General features: G+C 46.8%; 1 protein-coding gene across 5 annotated transcripts in view; it reads right to left on the reverse strand.

Moving 5' to 3' along the window:
* Positions 1-12,888: 12,888 nt before the first annotated feature.
* The window catches only part of PALM2AKAP2 (PALM2 and AKAP2 fusion), a 272,587-nt gene continuing 264,629 nt past the window's right edge, over positions 12,889-20,846 (reverse strand). For all 5 annotated transcript variants that reach the window (XM_068422437.1, XM_068422438.1, XM_068422441.1 and 2 more), the window contains one exon: positions 12,889-16,495. In XM_068422437.1, the coding sequence (XP_068278538.1) occupies positions 16,403-16,495 (93 nt within the window). In that variant the 3' untranslated portion in view covers positions 12,889-16,402. The remainder of the gene's footprint in view (positions 16,496-20,846) is intronic.

Below are 20,846 nucleotides of genomic sequence, written 5' to 3' on the forward strand. Positions count from 1 at the left end.
TCTGGGGAAGCATTTTTCAGTCTCAGCTCCTCCAGGTACTGGCCGTGCCTCTCTGCAGGCGCTGATGCCACACGCAGCTCTGCAGCTCGAAGTCAGCCTCCAATTTTGCTGCTGCCCGAGGGGGTCGAGCGAAGCGACCCGCTGCAAGCGGCTCGGGGTCCCTGCGGGGATGATGGTGCGGCTGGCCAGGGGCAGAAGAAGCTCTTGGAGCAGGATGTGGCGCAAGCAGGCTGCCAGCTCCAGGGAAGATGCTTGCTGTCCCAGCTGCAGGAAATACTTGGAGGATATTTGGCAGCCTCAAAAATGCTAGCTTAAACGATAATGATCTCATTCTGTGCTGGTTTAATGAATCATATCAGGCAGAGTAACACTCTGTTCTTGGAAGATTTATGACGATTACTTTAAAAAATAAATTAATGATTAATTTGCAGGAACAATGTTAAAACCTCTATCTGTTGCACTCTCTATTGATTCAGGTGACATTTACTCAATGCCTGTGTACTCATGGCTCAAGAGTTTCATTTTTTCACTCTTAGTTTGGTTGTGCAATAATTTTTGTTTTCTATTTCAATTCAAGGAAAAAAGTCCCTTTTCCCTAACAGGGAAAGGAGTGGGGAATTGTCTGCTAGAGTGTTTTGCTGCTAGACCGTTTTGGTTTCACCAGAGAATTTGTTTTTTTTTTTTTTGTCAGGCCAAAAGACTCCCAGCCAGCTGTAACATAGACTGTGGGTTGTTCCAACAGTTGTCTTCCCCCGCTCCCCAATTTTCTGCAAAAGGTGCCTAGTTTCTTTAGTTTTTATTCAGAAGTGGGAAAAATCTTTTTCTCCAAACCCTGGAATACTTCCAGAGGATGAAAATTCCAGACAGCCTTACTGAAAACCCCAAAGAATCAGCCTGTGACCAGTTTAAGCAACAAATGCAACCAGAGGAATTGCCACGTTTCACTTCGCCCAGGGAGCCCTGTCTCTTCCACCAGACATTAGAGGGAAAGATAAATGACTTTGTTGCATTCAAGCTTCTATTTGGGACATCAGTTACCTTGGAGTACAGAGGTACGTTACAGGCACTGTGCTTGAGAGACTGCAGATCTGCCCAACTCTTAAATAAGGCATATTTTTCTTCCACACTTTGTTGCATATACAGGCTGCCTGGCTTATTCATCTGACACTCTTGACATTTAGGTGATAACTGTGTTATGCTGTTCAGGCCTAGATAGCTAATGAACAGTGCCAAACGCCATTAGTGATCTCATGAATTACATTTATATTTCCAGGATATTCCGAGTGTTCATTCACATTAAATGTACTTTTTAGAACTAGTTCTCATGGAAGGATATAATTTCATGTCAGTAATTACAGAACAGTGAGTGCTAAAGAGTTTAACGCAGGCTCCAGAATATTTCCCACTGCAAATTACTTTTCATGAATACTATAGTCATTTGATGCCACAAAGACTTCAAAATTGCTATCCTCTAGTGTCAGCTTTTCCATGGGGCCCCGTTCTCGTATTGCTAATATTTATAGGGACATTTGCATCCACTTTAAAATATGTTTGTGCAGCATAAACGCAGTGGAGTCTTAAGAGCCTTAAGAGAGTGGCCCTTGACATTAAGAAAAATGCACCTACAGAATCACTGAGGATAGTTAAAAAGCAAAAATACACTGGTGTAGCCTGCTGGAAAAGTAATGTTTTAGGGCACCCCTCTCTGGAGTTGTCTTGTGTGGAGACCCAAGGTCTCCGCACAAGGCCAGGTCAGCACCATGTTGCACCAGCTCTTGGACATTTGGCAGTCTGGCCAAATAAAGGTTTTTTAATGTCTCCCTGTGGCGATGTTATACATTCTTATGCAGCATTGCTTTTTCTTTTTTTAAACTATTTATGACGGTTACATCACTTTTTCTTTCTGAACAGGGCTGCTGTGGGGATTTCAGTTTGCTGGGGTAGCTGTGCTTGGCAGGTATCAGCATTGTGGAGCTTGGGATTCAGCACTCCTCATCTGAAAAGGTCCTTTTGACATCCATGACTGCAAACCAATGTGGGCACGTAAGCCCTCTTCATCTCCTTTGCCTAAGCCTGCTGATGGGATCTGTGATTTACAGTCTCCGGCTGGCAAGATGTTTTGCCTCCGAGGTGGTAAATAGCTCTGTAACTCCTCCTCCTCTTGTAAGTGTGGATCATCCTGATGCACGCTGTGGCTTCGTCGCAGTGGCAAGGCAGGGAAACATGCCTGGGGACTGGGAAGCACCTGGGTCTGAGCCTGGATGGAGCTGCAGTCATGTTACAGCACCGGAGACAGGGAGAGCTGCTTGAAAACACTGGGGAGAAGCAGCTAGTTTGGTGATGACCTGTTTTCCTTTGGAAAATAAGTCTTCGTCATAAATGACCACAGACTGTAATGCCAAGCCACGCTCTTTCTTTCTGTAGTTTGGGAGGTTGGCTTCCTCACTGGCTGGCGTTTAATTATATATTGCCCCTGTCTTCACAAGGCATGTTGTTCTGCTCACAGAGCTGGGGAAGATGGAGGAGGAGCAGAGGCTGCACAGAAAGCCAGATGCTCAGGGCAGGGGGAGTGGCTCCTGGCAGCTGCTGCATTGCCACAGGGTCCAGGGCACTTGTCTTGTGGGATCCAGAGCCACCGATGGTAGACGCCAATGGCTGGATGTGAAAGGCCACCCTAGCAACCTTGTTTCCATGGCTCTGGAAAACTACATCCAGGCTGTTTGGAAACTCACAATGCTGGTGCCAGTGTCTATAGCACAACATCTGGTAAGTCCACCATTGCCGTAATAAAACGCAGGACCATGCCCTTATGGGTGCACCCTGAGGTGTCTCAGACACTGAGACCCCTGGGCAAGCAGTCCGTCATTCAGGAGGTGCACCACCGCAAGGCTTTTTGAGATCACCTATTGGGACATCTGCTCTCCTCTGCTGCTCATGGGAGGAAGAGGAAGCTCAGGCCACAGGCAGTGCGAGCACATAGGATCATAGAATCATAGAATCATCAAATAGTTTGGGTTGGAAGGGACCTTTAAAGGTCATCTAGTCCAACCCCACTGCAATGAGCAGGGACATCTTCAACTAGATCAGGTTGCTCAGAGCCCCGTCCAGCCTGACCTTGAATGTTTCTAGGGATGGGGCATCTACCACCTCTCTGGGCAACCCGTTCTAGTGTTTCAGGACCCTCATCATAAAAAATTTCCTCCTTATATGAAGTCTAACTCTACCCTCTTTTAGTTTAAAACCGTCACCCCTTGTCCTATTGCAACAGGCCCTGATAAAAATCTGTCCCCATCTTTCTTATAAACCCCCTTTAGATATTGAAAGGCCACAAGGTCTCCCCAGAGACTTCTCTTCTCCAGGCTGAACAAGCCCAACTCTCTCAGCCTGTCTTCATAGGAGAGGTGCTCCAGCCCTCTGATCATCTTTGTGGCCCTCCTCTGGACTCGCTCCAACAGCTCCATGTCCTTCTTATGTTGGGGGCCCCAGAGCTGGACACAGTACTCCAGGTGGGGTCTCATGAGAGCAGAGTAGAGGGGCAGAATCACCTCCCTCGACCTGCTGGCCACGCTGCTTTTGATGCAGTCCAGGATATGGCTGGCCTTCTGGGCTGCAAGCACGCACTGCTGGCTCATGTCCAGCTTTTCACCCACCAATCATTGGTAAGGATATTAAAAAAATAAATAAATAAGGTATTAAACAGTACTGGTCCCAGTATGGACCCCTGAGGGAAACCACTTGTCACTCATCTCCATCTGGACATTGAGCCATTGACCACTACCCTCTGGATGTGACCATCCAGCCAATTCCTCATCCACCAAACAATGGTGCCCCTCATCCACCTGTCACCTCGTTCCCCGTGCCTTGAGGCCTCACCCAATGTCCCACATGAGCAAAGCCCAGAGCAGTGTGCAGGCTGCAAAAAAGCTGGAGAATGGATTTGCTTCACGGAGAGACCTCATGGGGTGCACTGATATTGAAGGACAGTGAGGAGGGGTGACCCCGTGCCAGGGAAGGGGAAGTCCACCAGCCTTCCCTTGGAAGAAGCTGGCGCTCCCCACCACCTTGAGAACAACTCAGAAGAGCAGTGAGCTGGAAACAGCAGCACTGTCCAGTCTCCTTTGGGACAGACGCTGGCTGACCAAGCAGCACCAGAAACCTGTGTTGTCTTGCTTTCCACCCCCAGATGTCACGTTTTTGTCTATTTTTCTCATTTCAGAGTTTCCTGCTTACCTGGTTGGCGTCTTCCGTGGGCTTCTCCCTCTGCTGAAAAGACAAAACACAGCATCCTTGACACACACTTTTTTGCTGAGTTGGCTTCTGTTTTCTTTAGCTTGAGGAATTTAGGTGATTAATATTGCTGACAGCTAACTGTATGCCTTAACATTAATCCTCTCCGTGGAAGCAGGAAAAAAAGCCTCTTGCGGTACCTGGTGTCTGCCTGATTGGCTGGACCACAGAACAAATCCTGGTGTAGTTCTTAGATAAGCCACAGATAATCCTGGTGCTAAATGATTTTTTTTTGTGTGCACATCCTCCTTTACATTAATATTCATGTCTTTTTAAAATTGTTGTCAGCGTACATGGGTTTGTCACGGAAGCATTACAAAGTTCAACAGTGTGCAGGCAGCAATGGACTTGAGAAATGGGATGAAACAAACTACCCTAGAACTGCAGCTTAAGCAATCCTATGTTGAATAAAGCAAAAGTGGACAGTCTGGAAAAATGAAATAACCATAGCAAAAACATGACTATTAAAAAATTTCACTACTGAATGAACTACAGTCAATTATCTTTTAAAAAATCGGTTCAAAACCAAAACCTGCCCTCCCCTTCCCTATTGCTCTCCAAAGCTATTTAGAAATAATTTCAGTTATCATCTACTTCACATTTTCATTTTTTGTGTAGGTCTAGAAACTTTTATGGCAATGGTGAATGGGTGCCGAAAAGCCTACAAACACATTTAAATAATATTAAGTTTGAGAAAAGGCATTAAGGGTGGGTAAAATCTCTGTAGAAGAAGGAGTGTGTGAGTAAATTTGACTTGGGATTTATGAAATTAGAGAGGAACTGTGTGTTAAGTGTGGACGTGAATTAGAGGAAGACTATACACGGAGAGTATTGGAAAGGTTAATGTGGCAGAATAAAGGAGAAAAAAGAAAGACTAAGCCACTCATCCCTGTGGAGTGAGAGGGGGGAAGAAGAAAAGAAGAGTAAGAGAAAGAGGAGCGCTAATTTTTCTGGGCTGGTAGGAGCTTTGCTAGGTAACTCAACCCTAGCCAGGTACAATTAGAGTGAACTAGTATCTCTCCATAAGCCTGTGGGTCCATGGAGGTAAGAACAGCAGCTGTCAGAGGACATCAGGACAGGGGAGAGAAAAGGGATGAATCCACCCCATTTTCTAGGGTGAGAGGTGGAAACAATCAAAAGCAACATAAATGCTTTTTGAGGAGAGGAGGGAAGGTAAAATACTTGTTTAAATCTTAGTTCTTCTGGAGACACGCTTGCCTGGTAATCCAGCTGTTTTCACCTGACAGATCTCAGGTTAGCCCTCTGCGTGGCTAAATTTGCATTCTGAAGGCAGGTAAAGCAAGCGCTGAAGCCATCACCTGCAGTGAGCCCTCAGTGATACCCACCCCTGACATTCAGAGCAGGCAGATGGTAACTCACTCCTCACAGCCTCTCTCTTACTCTGCTGGGCTAGGTCCAGAGCATGGAAGCTGGCAAGAAAGATGATTAACTATGGTTTTACTCACTTGGGTGTTTAAATTTTCCAGGCTATTTTATGCCCAGCGTCCTGTCAAACACATTCACATCGTTTGTTTAAAGAAAACCAAAAGCTGCAGGTGCTGCGGCACACTCTGGTGACATTTATGAGTCTTGCCACCCTCTTTTTCCACGTGGCAGCTCTTCCAGTGCGGGGGTGTATATACTGAACCTCTGGAGCTCAGAAACAGAAAACACAAGAAACTCCACGACAAGCTCCCAAACCCTTTCCTTGATTACAGAGCACCATTTGCTCAGGGCCAGGCAGGTCCTCCATGGAGCACTTGCGAGCCCCTCACCGCAGCTGGTGGTGGCTGCTGAGCCCAGCCCAAGGTGGTTTCGGGGCACGAGGTTGCGTGACAGTGCGTATCACTGTTTGTCTCACTGCAAACACTCCCCAGTGCTGGCTGAGGACTTCCAGGTGATGTGGCATCACGAGGTACTGCAGAGGAGGGATAACCCTGTTTTTTAACGTGTGCCACGGCCACACCTGGCTAATTATCCAGCTTGCAGCCTGAGGGTGAGGACACTTGTTTGGGGCTGGTAGGGTGGAGAGGTCCTTGGGACAGCAGGGAAAGGCATCAGCATCCTCCATGAGGGTAGCTGGGAGGCTGTGGGGGACTGTGTCTGTAACCACTTTGCTGCAGGGCACTAGTGGAAAATGGCACCGGTGGGGTAATCTTCTTCAGATGCGAGAGCAGAGGTGTGCCTGGGTGGGCAAGCTGCAGCCCCGGTGCTGGAGGAGCCCTCCCTGGAAAGCAGCAAGGGCTGCTCAGGCTCTGCAACCCGTGCAGAGTTGTCACCTCCACTCAACACACAGGGAAGATGTGACTGCAGTTCCCCAGGCCTGCAACTATGCATCAGACAAGGTGCTCCAGGAGAAAGCTCCAGGCTCTGAGGAAGGCTCATGTAGATAGGGCAATGCAGGTCTCCCTGCATACTGCTCAGAAGAATTTTAGCTAGCACCCTCCCAGGCAGCTAATGAATGAACAGCCTTGGCAGATTTTGTGTATCCTTAGAACTCCAATATGTGTCCAAAACGACATTAGTGGGACTAAAATATTGCGCCTTTTCTCCTTTCTCTGAAGGGTCCCGTTGTATCTGCAGGAAATTTTGGAGTCGAAGAGTATCGGGTGAAAGGTACCAGGGAAACAAGAACGTCCAGGCAGCTTTCCAGCAATATTGTTGCTGCTAACTTTTTCCAGCCTGCAGTTCTTCAATGTCTAACAAGCATGAATAAATACATATATTATTGTAAATTTTAAGCTGTGTGGCAAGGCAGCTGCTGTAACTGGTGTTGGCTATTCCCTTGCCCCTTCGTTTCTGCACTTTGGGGTATTCAAAGCTTTGCTGAACTACAATTTGATTTTATGCCCCATTGCATAGTTGCTGAATTGCCCATACTGGTTGATAGCAGTACTGCTTCTTCCCGCTACAACCTCTTCATCTCCTGGTGAGTTCCTCCAAGTGGTTTCATACCGCCCGCTAACTGCACATGGGCAGTGGGCAGACATCTCCTGACTGCTTCACCCATTTCAGCATGGCTTTGTACAGCGCACCTCGGTCACCGGCTGAGTGCCACTGATGCCCTTGAAAGGAGGACTGCCAGCTGCATTCACTTCCCCAAGGACTGCTAACACCTGATAAGCTTCCCAGTTTTTGCAGGACCTGAGACACTCTTGTTTGCTGAAAATCAAGAGGGCGTGGCTGAGGGCCATGTCAAGCCTGTGCTCTTCCCTCCAGAAGACCTCACTTTTCTTGCTCTGCTGTAGATGAGGTTGCCTTGATTCTGCAGAGCTTGGACCACGTGCAGGTGATGTGGGCTACATGTGATACACTTCCACACCAACACTTTCCAAGGGTCAGTAGCTATCCCAGTTCAACACCTTCAGGGATTTTGTGTTGGATGTCACCTCCAAGAAGCCAGTGGGAGCTGTTACCAATTGACAGGTCATGTCTGGCCATGAGCTTTCAGGCACTCTCTGCAAGGACACATAGCTAGCACAGCCAAGCCAATGTGGGCAGATGCCTACAGAGTAAACCCAGAGAGTGACCTCCCTGATACTTAAAAACACACTGATTTCATACTTCTGTGCAGGAAAGGAACAAGAGATTAAGGAAGGTTTGAAAAATAAAGCCCTTTGGGGCACTGAAATGCTGTTTTGATCCTTTAGTGCTGGGGCATCTTGATAATAAATTCCTCGGGAACATCCTGCAAAGCTCAGGTGGACTATATTGACTTATCTTTTAATTTATAAACTCAAAGAGTCTGCACATCAATAAATTATGGGGCTCATGAGCAATGATATCATTCAGCTATTTCCTGACTCCCTTCTGCTGAAGACTGACTCAGCAAACAGTGGCCAAGAAGGACATCTGAGCTGAATCTCATTCTGCACCACCATAGTCTGGACCTGGCAGCATGTAAGACCCATGCTGTAGCTGGCAGAGTGTTTTGTCTGGTTTCCATAGAGCTTGGGTAAATATGCTTTTTGCCATATAGGTTCCATCGCTGCTCAAACACTGTCTGAGCATCCTTTCAGCTGGCTTCAGAAATGGCTCCCTGCATGAAAAATTCCCATCAGCAAGATATTCCCCTATTTATCTTTCTGTTTTCCACTGTTTATACCACTTCCCTCTGACCTGTTTTACTTATCCCCTCTCCCTCCGTTCCTGACAGAAATTTTCACTTTCTTTATACATCAAGTCCCATGACTTGCAATTAATTTTCTCTTTAAAAACAACCCTCTCTACCTCATACAGGCTCAGTCTGCCTTCTCTGCAGCACTCCACGGCTGGAGCTTGGCTCAGCTGTTTTCCTCAAACATAGCATTAAAGAAAAGCTATAATCATGCTCCCTTTGGCATGAGTAATGAAACCAAGAGAAGGTTTTTGTTTCACCTGGCTCTCCCCCAACACCCTTTCAAGTCAACCCCACTAACATACGCGCATCATTTTATAGTGTATTGACACAAACCCAATCCATAGGCTTCCAGCTGAGTTCCGTGCTGTGTAGCCCTCAAAGAAGAAGGTCCTTATAGGTATTGAGTGCTTATAGGTATGTTATAGGTATTAAGTGCTTTGGTACATTTGGATCTGGTTCACTTAAGGTTTATCTCATGGGTCTCAGTTTACCCATCTTCCATGGGTTGCTTTGGCAAAGAAGTGTAAATCCAGTTAAATACCTGAGGAGAGGAAACCAGCCTGGGAGGGAGCCTGACTGGAGGCTGATGGGGCCTTGCAGTGGTAGTCAGTTAGGGACCTGTGGTTGGAAACTTGTTCTGATGAAGGGTCTTCTCCATCCCGTGAGGCTCAGTGGAAGCAGGGTGAGATACCTGTGCTCATGGGAGCCATCTAGTCTTGCTGCCTGAAAACAGCCATGTTTTGGGTGCGGATAGCATCATGTGGAAACCAGAAGGGAACAGCAGAGGGCAAGGAGATGGCAGGTAGCAGGAAAGGGTAATGCCGTGAAAGTCTGGGTCCACCGTGGGCTGGTGCTGTACCCCAAAGCCACTCTCCTGGAAGCAAACAAGCCTTACCAGGGAGTGAGTAAGTGCCCTACTTCAGCACCTACCTTCTTTCGCTCCAGTTAAGTAGGGCTGCATACTTTCTGCCTCCTCAATGCCGGGGTGACAAAGCTGCCTGGCAAGTTAATTCCCATTGTGTATAAGGAAACTCCACCTTTCTCTGTGGAGATGATGCTTCACAGAGACCTGAGCTCTTCCCTCCTTTCTAATAACTGGTTATTTGTTTGCAACACTTTTTAAGCCCTGCATGAGTGCTGCGAAGTGCTGCTTCACCAGGGTTATGTCATTACCTATGTGTTTTTCCGAGCATTTTCTTGGCTTCTTGTGTTTCAGTTCCAGCTTGAGGACTGGATGCTCATTTTAGGGTAAGGCTGAGAGAGTTCAGCTTTCCCAGATGCTACAAGAGGAAGAAGTGCTTGTTGGGGCCATTTGTACATAAGCATCCTGCCTCACTCGGAGCTACAGCCTCTTGCCGTCAGTGACACCCCAAGGGGCAGTGCATGTTCTGGTCTGCTTGCTGCAGACCAACAGGAAGCCCTGCTGTCTTCGTGGAGCTGTTTCCAGCCCCTACTCTTCCCCCCTGCCCTGCATACATCTTCCCAGCCAGCAACAGTCCCCACAGCAAGAGTTCAGTGCAGCACAGCCCCTTGCGGAGTGTTTTGTACACCCACACACAGCCCTGCACCAAGCTGCCTGCTGAGGCAATACAGAGCTCACGATTGCTCCCAACAAGGGCTGGTGGGGAGGTCTGGTGTACTCCAGAAGCTTGTACAAGAGGAGGCATGCCCAGGGCACTGGGTGTGCATGCTAAGCACAGCAGTGTTTTCTGGGGTCCCCATCCCAACTATCTCCCCCTGGGAAGCTCGTGAGATGTGCCATGGCTTTCTTCCTGATCCTTTGCTGATCCCAAGAGGGCTTGCTGTGTTAGCAACACAGGTGCCATCATAGGTGCCCTGACACTGATGCATCAGTCATCACATCTGTCCCAGGTATCGGCTGCTCCCAGAATTTGGCTTCTAGGGAACATCCTTCGAAACAAAGGTCTTCCCATGGTCAGTGCAATCTGCCCTCCAGATATCACTGCTGCCACACAAATCCCCGCCATCCAATGCCCCCCATGCAGTTTACAGTAACAGACAATGAGATAAAGTAGCTTTGCACACTTTTTTCTTCCTTCATCGATTTTTCTCGCTGTTACTGCCACACTCGGGATTGGAACAAGGCCCGAAACATTTCCAGCTCCTGGTGGCACATAGCCCCGAATCCACTGCAGAGATGACACATGCCTGGATGGAGCAGGAGCTCTCATACTGATGCCACATTTGGTGATTACCATAAAAGCTTTCTTCCTGGAGACCCCATTGATAAAGCAGTGGGTTAGGTTGCTAATTAATCAGGGCTCAGCCAGAGCTAGCAACAGACCCTGAGATCTGGACGGCATTTGAGAGTTTTTCTGTTGTTGTCTGGGTTTTTTGTTTTTTAATTTGTTTTTTCCCCCTGTGCTATTGCTGATGTGACAGGGTAGCTCCTGCCCCTTGATCTTGCACCATGTGAAACACTGGGATGCTGTTCAGTCTTTAACCTGGGGAGGAGTGCAGGGCTGGACCCCCACACTGCAAAGGGTTTTCTGGACTGCCCATCCCAGACAATTCAATAACTAGGACATAATTGAAAGTCATCTTTACTGCTGATGTCCATGCTAATATTTGTAGCTCTGGTCCTGCCTAGCCCTGTCCCTCCCCTACTACAGCTTGCAGTGCTCTGGCTTGGCTTCCTTACACTACAGACCCCGTTTGTGGTTTTTTTTTTTTAAATTTCCTGTTCCCACCCACAACTGAAAACACTGTACTGAATGCTTTCCCTCCTTTTAAAGCAGTTTAGTCAAACCTGCCTCTGCAGGGGAGATCCTTTGCCTGTCCATTTGCTTTCCCGTTGTGCTGAGGCCTCTTAAAGCCACCTACAGCTATTAGAGGTGCAGTATCTTCACCTTACATGGGACTATGCCAGAAATTACGGATAAAATGGCTCTTTGATGGTCTTTAACTACTTTATGGGATAAGTAGTGGGATAATTATATGGGATAAATAGTGGGATAAGTATGTGGGATAAGTATATGGGTTAAGCTGGCTCTTTTATAGACCTTAACCTTACATGGGACTATTATAGTCCTTAACTACTTTGTAAAAATACTCTAAAGCTTGGTGCATGCCATTTTGGCTACGCAATGGGGCGACAGGGATTTTAGATGTCCTAAGTGCGTGTTATTAAACAAATACCAACAGCTGGTAACAGCAGAATGCATTGCAAAAATTCCTGAGCTGCTGCCACCCAATGGCGTCACTGCATTGGTTTTGCGATGTCTAAATACTCCCCTGCAAATGTCCAATTTCCGCTTTTAATTCTCATAAAACTCAAAGGAGAGGTCTGGAAGGAGTTCCCTCACCGTGTGCCAGTAAGTCCAATATGCTGTCCCTCTTAGCACAGAGCAAGGAAAGGCACAGGAAGACAGAAAGCCTCTTCTGTATTGAAAAGACAATAACCTCTTTTTCTTCGTAGACACAGAGACCAGAACTGGTGGATAAATTTTGAGGCTTGTTTTCTAAGCCGTTTTATGACTTCCAGCCGTGTTTACTAACTGGAAAGGGAATACACACCTGACTTTTCTCTGTCGGCATTTCAGATATTGTGTGCACAAGGGAGAGGAGGGCTCCTGTTACGGAGAGCACGGACCGAATTGCTGCGCTTGGCCCTACCCATCTCCCACCGAAATCAGCGGTGTCCTCCGCCTCCTCCTGTGGGCTGTGGAGCAGGGTTATAATTAACTGCCTGACTATTCCTGGCACAGCGAGGGGCAGAGGCTGACGTGAGCCTGCCCAGTTCCCGAGTCCCTGCGGCCGGTCTGCAGCTGCCATGAACCCGGCGCTCCGGCACCTTTCAGCTCCCGCAGGCAAACCTGACGGCAGCTTCCTAGCAGAGGTGAGGGATGGGGTCTCTCCTGGTCTACCTGACCACGAAAGGGGGGCGAGAAGCTGCGGCGATGGGCAAGTGGCTGGTTGCTGTAGCTGAACACGTGAAAAATGGACAACTGACTGAAATGATGTGCTTTGCCGTGTGGGATAGTAGGGGTTCTGCAGGTGTGACGGAAGCAAGGTAAGAAAGCTTGTGCAACTCATCACGAAGCAGATCTGGCCTCTGCAACTCTCCACAAGCATGTTAATCATATGATAGAATCACAGACTGGTTTGGGTTGGAAAGGACCTCAAAGATCATCTAGTTCCAACCCCCCTGCCACAGGCAGGGACACCTTTCCACTAGACCAGGTTGCTCCAAGCCCCATCTAACCTGGCCTTGAACACTGCCAGGGAGCATCCACAGCTTCTGGGAAATACTCAGGGGTGCTCTTGTATCTGCAGCTACACACCACTGAGTGGAGAAAAAGAGATCTGTCCCATCTCTGGACAAGAAGACAGAAGCAGAATCAAGAACTGGGGGAGAGACAAACCGACTGCCTTGGGAGGTAGGACACAAGCCACTCTCTTCCAGCCACGTGTGCTTGTGGGGGTACGCCTTCCTGCAAAAACGTGAAGAAACAGGCAGCTTTATAGAAACACAACACAGGTTTCTGTTTTAATGAGAAAATAATTATATACTTGCATTGTAGGCCTCACAGTCACTATAAAACAGAAGCAGGATAACATTTAAGTGGTTAACATACAGAAAGCCAGGTATTGTTGAAACTGATTGATAAGTCATGACAAGGATGCCATCTTTTGGTTGCCAAACACGTCAATGCTACTGTATTTTCCTTCAGATAATGTCAGTACAGAGCAAGATGAAGCCCAAACTGGCAGCTTTTAAAACAAATTCTTCAGAAAACCTGCACTGTAACCCCAAACTGATTATAATCACAAATGCTAATGCTTAACTATTTTTCAATACACAGTTTCATTAAAACCAGTCTTTGCCACAGGAAAGGATCTGAGCGTTTTTGTGGAGACGAAGTTAACTCTGCAATAGTGCTCTTTTGTTGCATTTGATACAGTTATATATAGATAGATATGTATTACTGGCGTATACTTATAAACACCTAAGCTTGGTAGCATGCAAATGAAATAACAGAGGCAAGTAAACTGCGTTGCACTCGTGTTACCACAGCACTGAATGTGTGCTGCTGATGACGAGTGTCCATAATTTCTGGAAGAGAAAAACTGCTGGGTGGAAAGGTTGTCTGTCCTGGACTGATACATGCAAATACTTTTGTCGCAGGGACTGAAAGCGAATGCTTCTAGTGCAGAGGACTCCGGCCTGGCCTCTCCCCACCACCACATCCCCTTTCTAGGGGAACCATTTGATTTTCACTTCAAAGACTCAGGGCTGATTGTGGTGGTAGGGGAGGATGTGGCAAAGCACGCAGAGATGTCTTGTGATGGGTGATCAATGTCACAGGCTTCCAGTGAGGGACCAGGTGGAAAAAACAGGCCTCTGGGTTAAAGAAAATAAAGATGCAGGTTCCTGGGAAGGCAGCCCAGGGCTGCCCCAGTTTCAGGGAGCAAATATTGGGGGGGAACTCTGAAGAGCATCGTTTGGTGCAAGAACACCTCACCGTAAGTACGGGGCCGTCTCCTCTGCTCAGGAACCCCCTTTTTCCCAGTCTTGCTTAAGCTCTCCCCAAGGGTTGAGGGAGCCAGGATTCCTCTTGGTACAGATGTGCAGAGCTCATGGATGCGGCTACACGACGTATGGTCTCACCAGAGTGCTGCATTGGTGGCGTGGCTTTTCCTACGGTCTTACGGTGACGAGCCACCTGCAGACTTGAACCACAGTTCACTGTCGACTGCTGTGTCTGAACAACGGGCCCACGCACCTCGGTTGAGAGAGCATCCTTGAGATAAGCTCGCTGCCCTTAACGCAGTGAACCCTTGGTTCAGCAGGGCTTTCTTCTGTTCAATAGCACTTAGGGAGACAACTGACAGAACTGAGCTAATGGGTATATATAATACTTTTTGCTACAATTCCCTGAAAATGACACTCAGAACGATGGTGTCCACAGACAGAAATCACATGCTGGAGGAACTGAAGGGTGGAAGGTGGGGGGGATAATTTGGTTGCAAGCTCTGTGTTCAAGAAAAGCACCAGAAGTATGTTCACAGTATCGGTACTCATTTTAAATGAGCTCACTGTTTTAGGATAAAACAGCACAGCAGGTCATGAAACCAAGGAAAGGCTTAGGGGAGGACCAGTAATCCTGGCTGACGATTTTTAAAAAGATGTCAAAATAATAACTGTTTATAAAAAAGACAGAATATTTTATATAGAAAAAAGCTCAGTGTCTTTTTTTTCTGTCACCTCCCAAACTTGTTGGTTTCTAGTCCAGAAATTATGGTTCCCAGTTGTAAAATATTCCTATTGTATTGCTTGCGTGAAAAGAAAGAGTAAACCCGCAGCCTCTATACTACATACAAGTACAAAGCACAAGAATAAATACCACATTTCTTTTCCTAATTGTCAGCTTACAAAACTGGTCAATACTTTGCAATTGTGACTCATGCAAATACCATGTTGGGTCAAATTTTAATATCACAAATACTGCGTTAACTCAGTGCCTTGTTTTTATATCCCCTTTCAGAAAACAGAAAAGAAATTAGCACTCACCCCTATAGCTGGTAAACAGCTTTGGAGAAAATAATCAGCACACGCACTGCCATACCCTTTCGGGTACGCCAGCCTCACGCACGCACCCGCACGCACACATGCCCACACGCACACACAGATCCACACTAATCCTTCACTGCCGATCCCAAGCCTAAGCCATAACTAAAGGCTCTATGGTTTGCTTGTAGCACTGAAAACACGGGCTGAATGGCAAAAGTAATGTTTTCTTTCCTTGTCTGATCTTCCTTGCTCGCTCCTTCCAACTCATTATGCCCTTTAGCTTCTTTGTTGCCTGGAAACGTGAAGACTTCCACAAAGCACTCTACTTCAAAGGCTTTTAATGCTGTATAAATATAGTTGAAGACGTAACTATCTTTCTTCTAGGCCAGAGTCTGGCTTAGTTCAATTATTGCCTCATTTAAAAATTAAATGTCCTTTATTTGTATCTCTTTCCCACTACCTTTCTACTTCAAATTATCCATCTTCATAGATTTTACACATACACCACTCTTTTCCCTCCCCACCATCAAAAAATAGTTGTCATCCACTAAATACAGATTTTTTTCTATTTAGAAACTTTGTTACGTAAATATGCTCTGAGAACCTGGAGCTCAGGTGATATTGCAAGCATGTAGGATCCTAAAGCTAAGGTAATCCATTTGGCTTAGCTCTCATCCCCATCTATTCCACTCCTAAGTTGTGATGGCTTGTGTTTGCAACACAAGGACTGTTTTACTGAGTCTACTGGATTGTACATTTGCAATAACTGCCTCCCTGTTGTTTTTTTTTTTTTTCCTTCTAAACAGATAAATTACTAGAAAGGGGAGTAGAACCCACCCCTCCAAAAACCACCCCAATCACAAACCCCACCCTTCAGTCTCCTCAAAGAAATAGCAACAGAGGGCAATATCGTCGTGTTTTGTGGCTGGATAGTATGCCGAAGTAACGCCGATGGTCTCGGTGCAGCGGCTGTGGGAGGCGAAGGACCGCAGGAAGGTCCGACTGGAGCTGCTGGGGGGACGGTGATCCCGGGGGCATGCAGGGCTGTCAGTTCGGTCAGTGGGAAGCACGAGTGTGAGCCCAGGCCACAGGCTCCTCCACGCCGACCTCCTGCTGCGTGCCTGCAGCCTCTGTGGTCCATGGGGACAACTGCCCCCTTGTCCCCTCCCCGAGGGCTCCCACCCCCTGTACCCTCCCCATCGCTTTATTTCAGAGGGGGGATGGAGGGAAGGAGACGGGGGTATTTGCTAGGTGGGTTTTCGCTGTTGTTTTAGGATTGCCAGGAGCTGGATCATTTCTGTGTCTATGTGCATCGTTGAGTTTGTTGTGTATTTAATAAATATTGGACTAAAATGCTGCTGCTTTCATGGTGTTTTTTGTGTTTGTTTTTTTTTTTCCCTTCCTTTCTCTTTTTTTTTTGGTTTCGGCATGCCTGGTCCTGTCTTCACGCTGCAGCATGCTTATTCGTCCTCCTCTCGGTTGGCATAAATGCCAGCTTCCCAACGCAGTGCCAGAGCACTCTTTCTGCGGTTCACCCTGGTCGCCTCGAGTACCTGGTCAGGAGAGAAAGGGAAAATACAACATGTCACTCAGCAGCCCGTGGCCCCCGTGCCGGGGTGCCCCTCACCGTGCGCCCGGGCAGGCAGGGACCAGCCCTTCCTGCAGGGCTCCCAGTGCCAACACCTCGTGCAAACTGGGAGAATTCATGCGATGAAGCACTTGCTGATGTGAAGGCGGGGAGGATGGCACATGAGAGCAAAGCCACACCATGGGAGGACTGAAGTGGTAGGGGCTGTCTGGCAGCATCCAGCTCGCTTCAGGGGAGCCCCAGCTGCCCCTTACCAGCCCAGCTGCACATTGCCCCATCCCTGCCCGGGGAAGGCAGCAGGGCACAGGGTCTTGGTCCCTTCCCCAGAGGCAGCTGCAGACCTTTGGTACCAGGAACCAGCAACCACCCAGCAGCTTTGTCCAGAGGCTGCTTTGGAGCTGCACGTGCAGCCTGGAAGGCAGTCTGCTGCTTATTTCAGCACGTCACCCCCGCAGGCAGAACTAGGCAGCCCCCCTCCACCTTCTTCTCGTGGTCTTTGGCTTGCAGCTACGCCAACGGGAAAGCCTATGCACCGTGATCAAAGTGCTCTCGGAGTGAAAAAAAATCACTCTGTGCACATGGGAAAGGAGATTTGCACAAGGAGGACCTGCACAGCCTGCAGAGTCTGGTACAAGGCGGCCCTGACACATTTATACATTTTTCACACACACACACACACACACACACATATATGCACACATATAAAAACATACACACTGTGTATGTATTATACATATGCACGCACATGCACACACACACAGAAACAATTAACTAAAGAAGTAAGAAACAGTTTTAATATGTGTTTTAACAAGGTTTAAAAAAAAATGGGACGAAACCAAAAAGTGTTACTGTGATATGCATCAGATGCACTCCTTGGCAAATAATGCATGGCAGTGGGTGTTTTCCTCTTAGCGGAGTGAGACATAAAGGGGTCTGGGGCCTTCTTATAGAAGCACATGGTAATGTTATTTTCTGACTGACACTGAATAACAGCTCCCTGATCAAACTACAAAGCTGCCAACATCCACTGCCCTCAATGTGTTTTAAAACAGCCGTCCCAGAGACATAAACTTTGGCCATGTTTAAACAGTCAGTTAAAAAAAAAACAACTGTAAAAAAAACCCCAACAAATACGTGACTGTTCACTGAGCCATCCCCCGTCCCTAATGCTTCCTGCAAGCTGCTCTGCACACTCCTCGACTGCAGAAAATAGCTGTCCTTTTGAGAAAGGACGATACTATTTTATTCTTCTGAATAGAAAGTCAGATGCAGTGAGGACTTAAGTCTTGAATGGAATAAAAATAAATAATTTAAGACTAAAGAAACTCGTCTTTCAGCTTGTGACAAGCTGTGGTTGAAAAGGACACAGGTACTAGGGGCTCCTGCGCAGGCAGCATTGGGAAATCAGCTCTGAACTGTTAGCTGAAAATTACAGGCCATAACTTTGCTTATGGCAACGAGAACACACTTCGGCATTTAGGCTAAGACCCAGACTGAGGAGCTTCAGGTAGGGTGGAGTTTGGCCAGCTTTATTATTTCTTTGCCCTCCTAGTTTCTTTTGACTATGACTATGAACAAGCCAAAGAACTAAAGGCAAAACCCAGCCAACAGAGATGATTTTGAGCTAAAGCTCCACCTGCTTCTTGGCACGGATCAGGGCGACAAAGCTGGTCCAGGCCCACTGGATGGAATTTTTGCTGAAATTTTGCCCAAAATCATGCCTCCTGTTTTTGCAAAGCAACCACTGCAAAGGGGGAGCAGGGCTGAGCAGTTTATATTTTACCCAGTAGAGGGCAAATGTGCTCACAAACCCAACAATTCATCAAAAAACAATACCAAAATCAGTAAAAAAAATTCCTTCTGAGACATCAGCCTGTAAGCAGTGTACTGGAGCTACTCCCGCTGCAGGGATGAGGACCAGTGGTATAAACTACATGTTTGGGATTCTGCAAGCCTGAACCAAGGAAAGACAACCCAAGCCAAACAATGGAGAAGCAAATACCTGGGATACCCTGGGACTGGGTATCAGGGCATCATCTTACTAACTTCTCAGAATAAGAAAAGACTGTGACTGCTGCAGGGTTAGCAATGAAGGGGGGAAAAAAAACAATGTGTTTTTTTTTTTCTGGATGGCAACAGACAAACACTGCTAGACAGGAGACTATCAAGACTAGTATGGGATAAAGTTTAAAGAAAACACAGAAAATTACTGTTCTCCCCACTAGATATTGAAAGTTACATGAAAAACCAGCAAATTCAGCACAAATTTCAAACCAAAACTGCCACTGTCACAGAGTAGCAGTATATTTAAATGAAGTCTGCTGAATTTGGCCTGCAGATTTATGCCAGCTGAATATAAAAAGGATTTTACATAATTTACAACAGTTTCCAGTCAGTGTCTTCCTTGCTGGAAATCACAATGTTGTGATGGTCTCTGGTGATGGCTTGCAACAGTCAGGTCCCTTAAACTTTGATGATTTCTGTTTTGAATCAGTCAGCTCATCTTTGTCTTAAAAGATAGCAACAGGGTTTCTTCCATTTATCGCCTGCCTGCAAACGGGCCCAGAAGCTTCTCTACTTCCGCAGATGCTGCTGGTTGCTCCAAGGAAAACTGTTTCCAGAATTATGTCAGAGATACCATGAGGGCATTGAATGTGACTTAGCCTTTGCAGTAAAACAAGTACTGATGTCTGACTTTGTATTAATAAACAAGCCCTCTAAATACTAGAGCTCATACTAATAAACTCAAGGTCCTTTTGAACAGTTACTCCAGACTTACTCCTCTAATCTACTGAAAAGAGTGTTTGATCTAAAATAACCCTCATTTTTACTAGGCTGTGTCAGTTTTACACCTGCTTGAGGAAACAATGGGGTAATTATAGCACACAACTGGAATGACTTGCGTGGAGAACTGGGAGTCCTCAATGGAGCATTGAACTCACAACCCAGGAAGCTGCTTGCCCAAAATAGCAAACGATCTCCATTTTAAAATATTCTTGGCAGATATCAGAGCTGTCTGCAGACCCATCATGACTCCAGCACCCAGAGGCTGTCACAGCAAGGGAAGTCTTTTGCTTTTGTCGTTGTGGCCATTTTGGGGGTCTGTAACACACCGCATTGTGGCCATGTTTACAAAATGCTACCTCAAGGCTTCGTAAGTGTCCTCCCTGATGATGCCCCAATGTCAGCTTACTGGGTGCGGGCCGGGCAACCCAAGCAGGGCCAGGCTTGGGTAGTCAGGGCGTCCTAAGGCAGCCAGGCACATAACTGCATGCAGAAGGTGTGTACTGAAAATCAGAAAGATCATGAAGCAGACAGTGCACGTAAGCTTAGGCTGAAGAACTGAGCTGGCTGTACTATGGTAAGGCCACGTCAGTGAAAAAAGCAATATGTGATATAAAATGTCTTATTTGGGAGAGCTGATTCGATTACTAACTGCATTAGCAGAAGGAGGTGTGAGGGAAAGACAAATGTACCAAGATACACAGGGCTGTAAAAACTACTCTTCACCTCTCTTTGCAAAAAACTGCTACGTGGATCTTGTGGTTGCAGCTGTGGGGTCTCACTAAGAATTGCAGAGGGCTCTTTCCTGACAGATTTCATTTATTTTTGAGGATTTTGGAAAAAAAAAAGAAAAAATTGAAACAGCTGCCATGGTCAGGTGTAAGATTAATTTACCTATCCATCCTAGACATGGAGGTAGCTGATGTGGTCAAATATGCTACGGAATAGGGAAAAAGTGGAAAATTCATGTTTATAAAATAATGCTGATGCTGGACAAATGAATGTCAGTCACCACCACAATCTCTTTGTGTCTCTTAGAGAAGTCCAGATTTACACATATGTCTGCACAGAAAATTACAGGCAATTGAATCGTCCACGTTACTGAGCACCTCGTTCCTAACAAACACTGCAAAAGTGTAGTTGGTATCAACTCCCTGCTCTTAAAATTGTTGCATTCATCAGAGTTCAGCTTTGTAGGGATAAGGACTGTGCAAGTTATTGCCTTGCTAAAATACCAAGTATCACTGTAAATACCCTTTCTCTAGCAGGTCTGGGTTTCTTCTACTCTGAGACCAACACTGATGCCAAGTTGTGGGACTGTGATCAGTCATCACATCACAACACACAGGGACAAGGACAGGTTCACAAAGTTCACCAGACTGAGGCCATGCGCTTGGACCTGACTCTCTCCTTCCACAGATGACAGGCTGGCATGCGGATTCTTTAAAAAATAACTATAGATTTGGATAGTGCTAAATACACTGCAATCAGAGACAAAGGAAAGCCACAGCAGTTTCACTCAGTATCTGAGG

This window comes from Nyctibius grandis, chromosome Z (assembly GCF_013368605.1).
Source record: "Nyctibius grandis isolate bNycGra1 chromosome Z, bNycGra1.pri, whole genome shotgun sequence".
In the NCBI taxonomy this organism is placed as follows: Eukaryota; Metazoa; Chordata; class Aves; order Nyctibiiformes; family Nyctibiidae; genus Nyctibius; species Nyctibius grandis.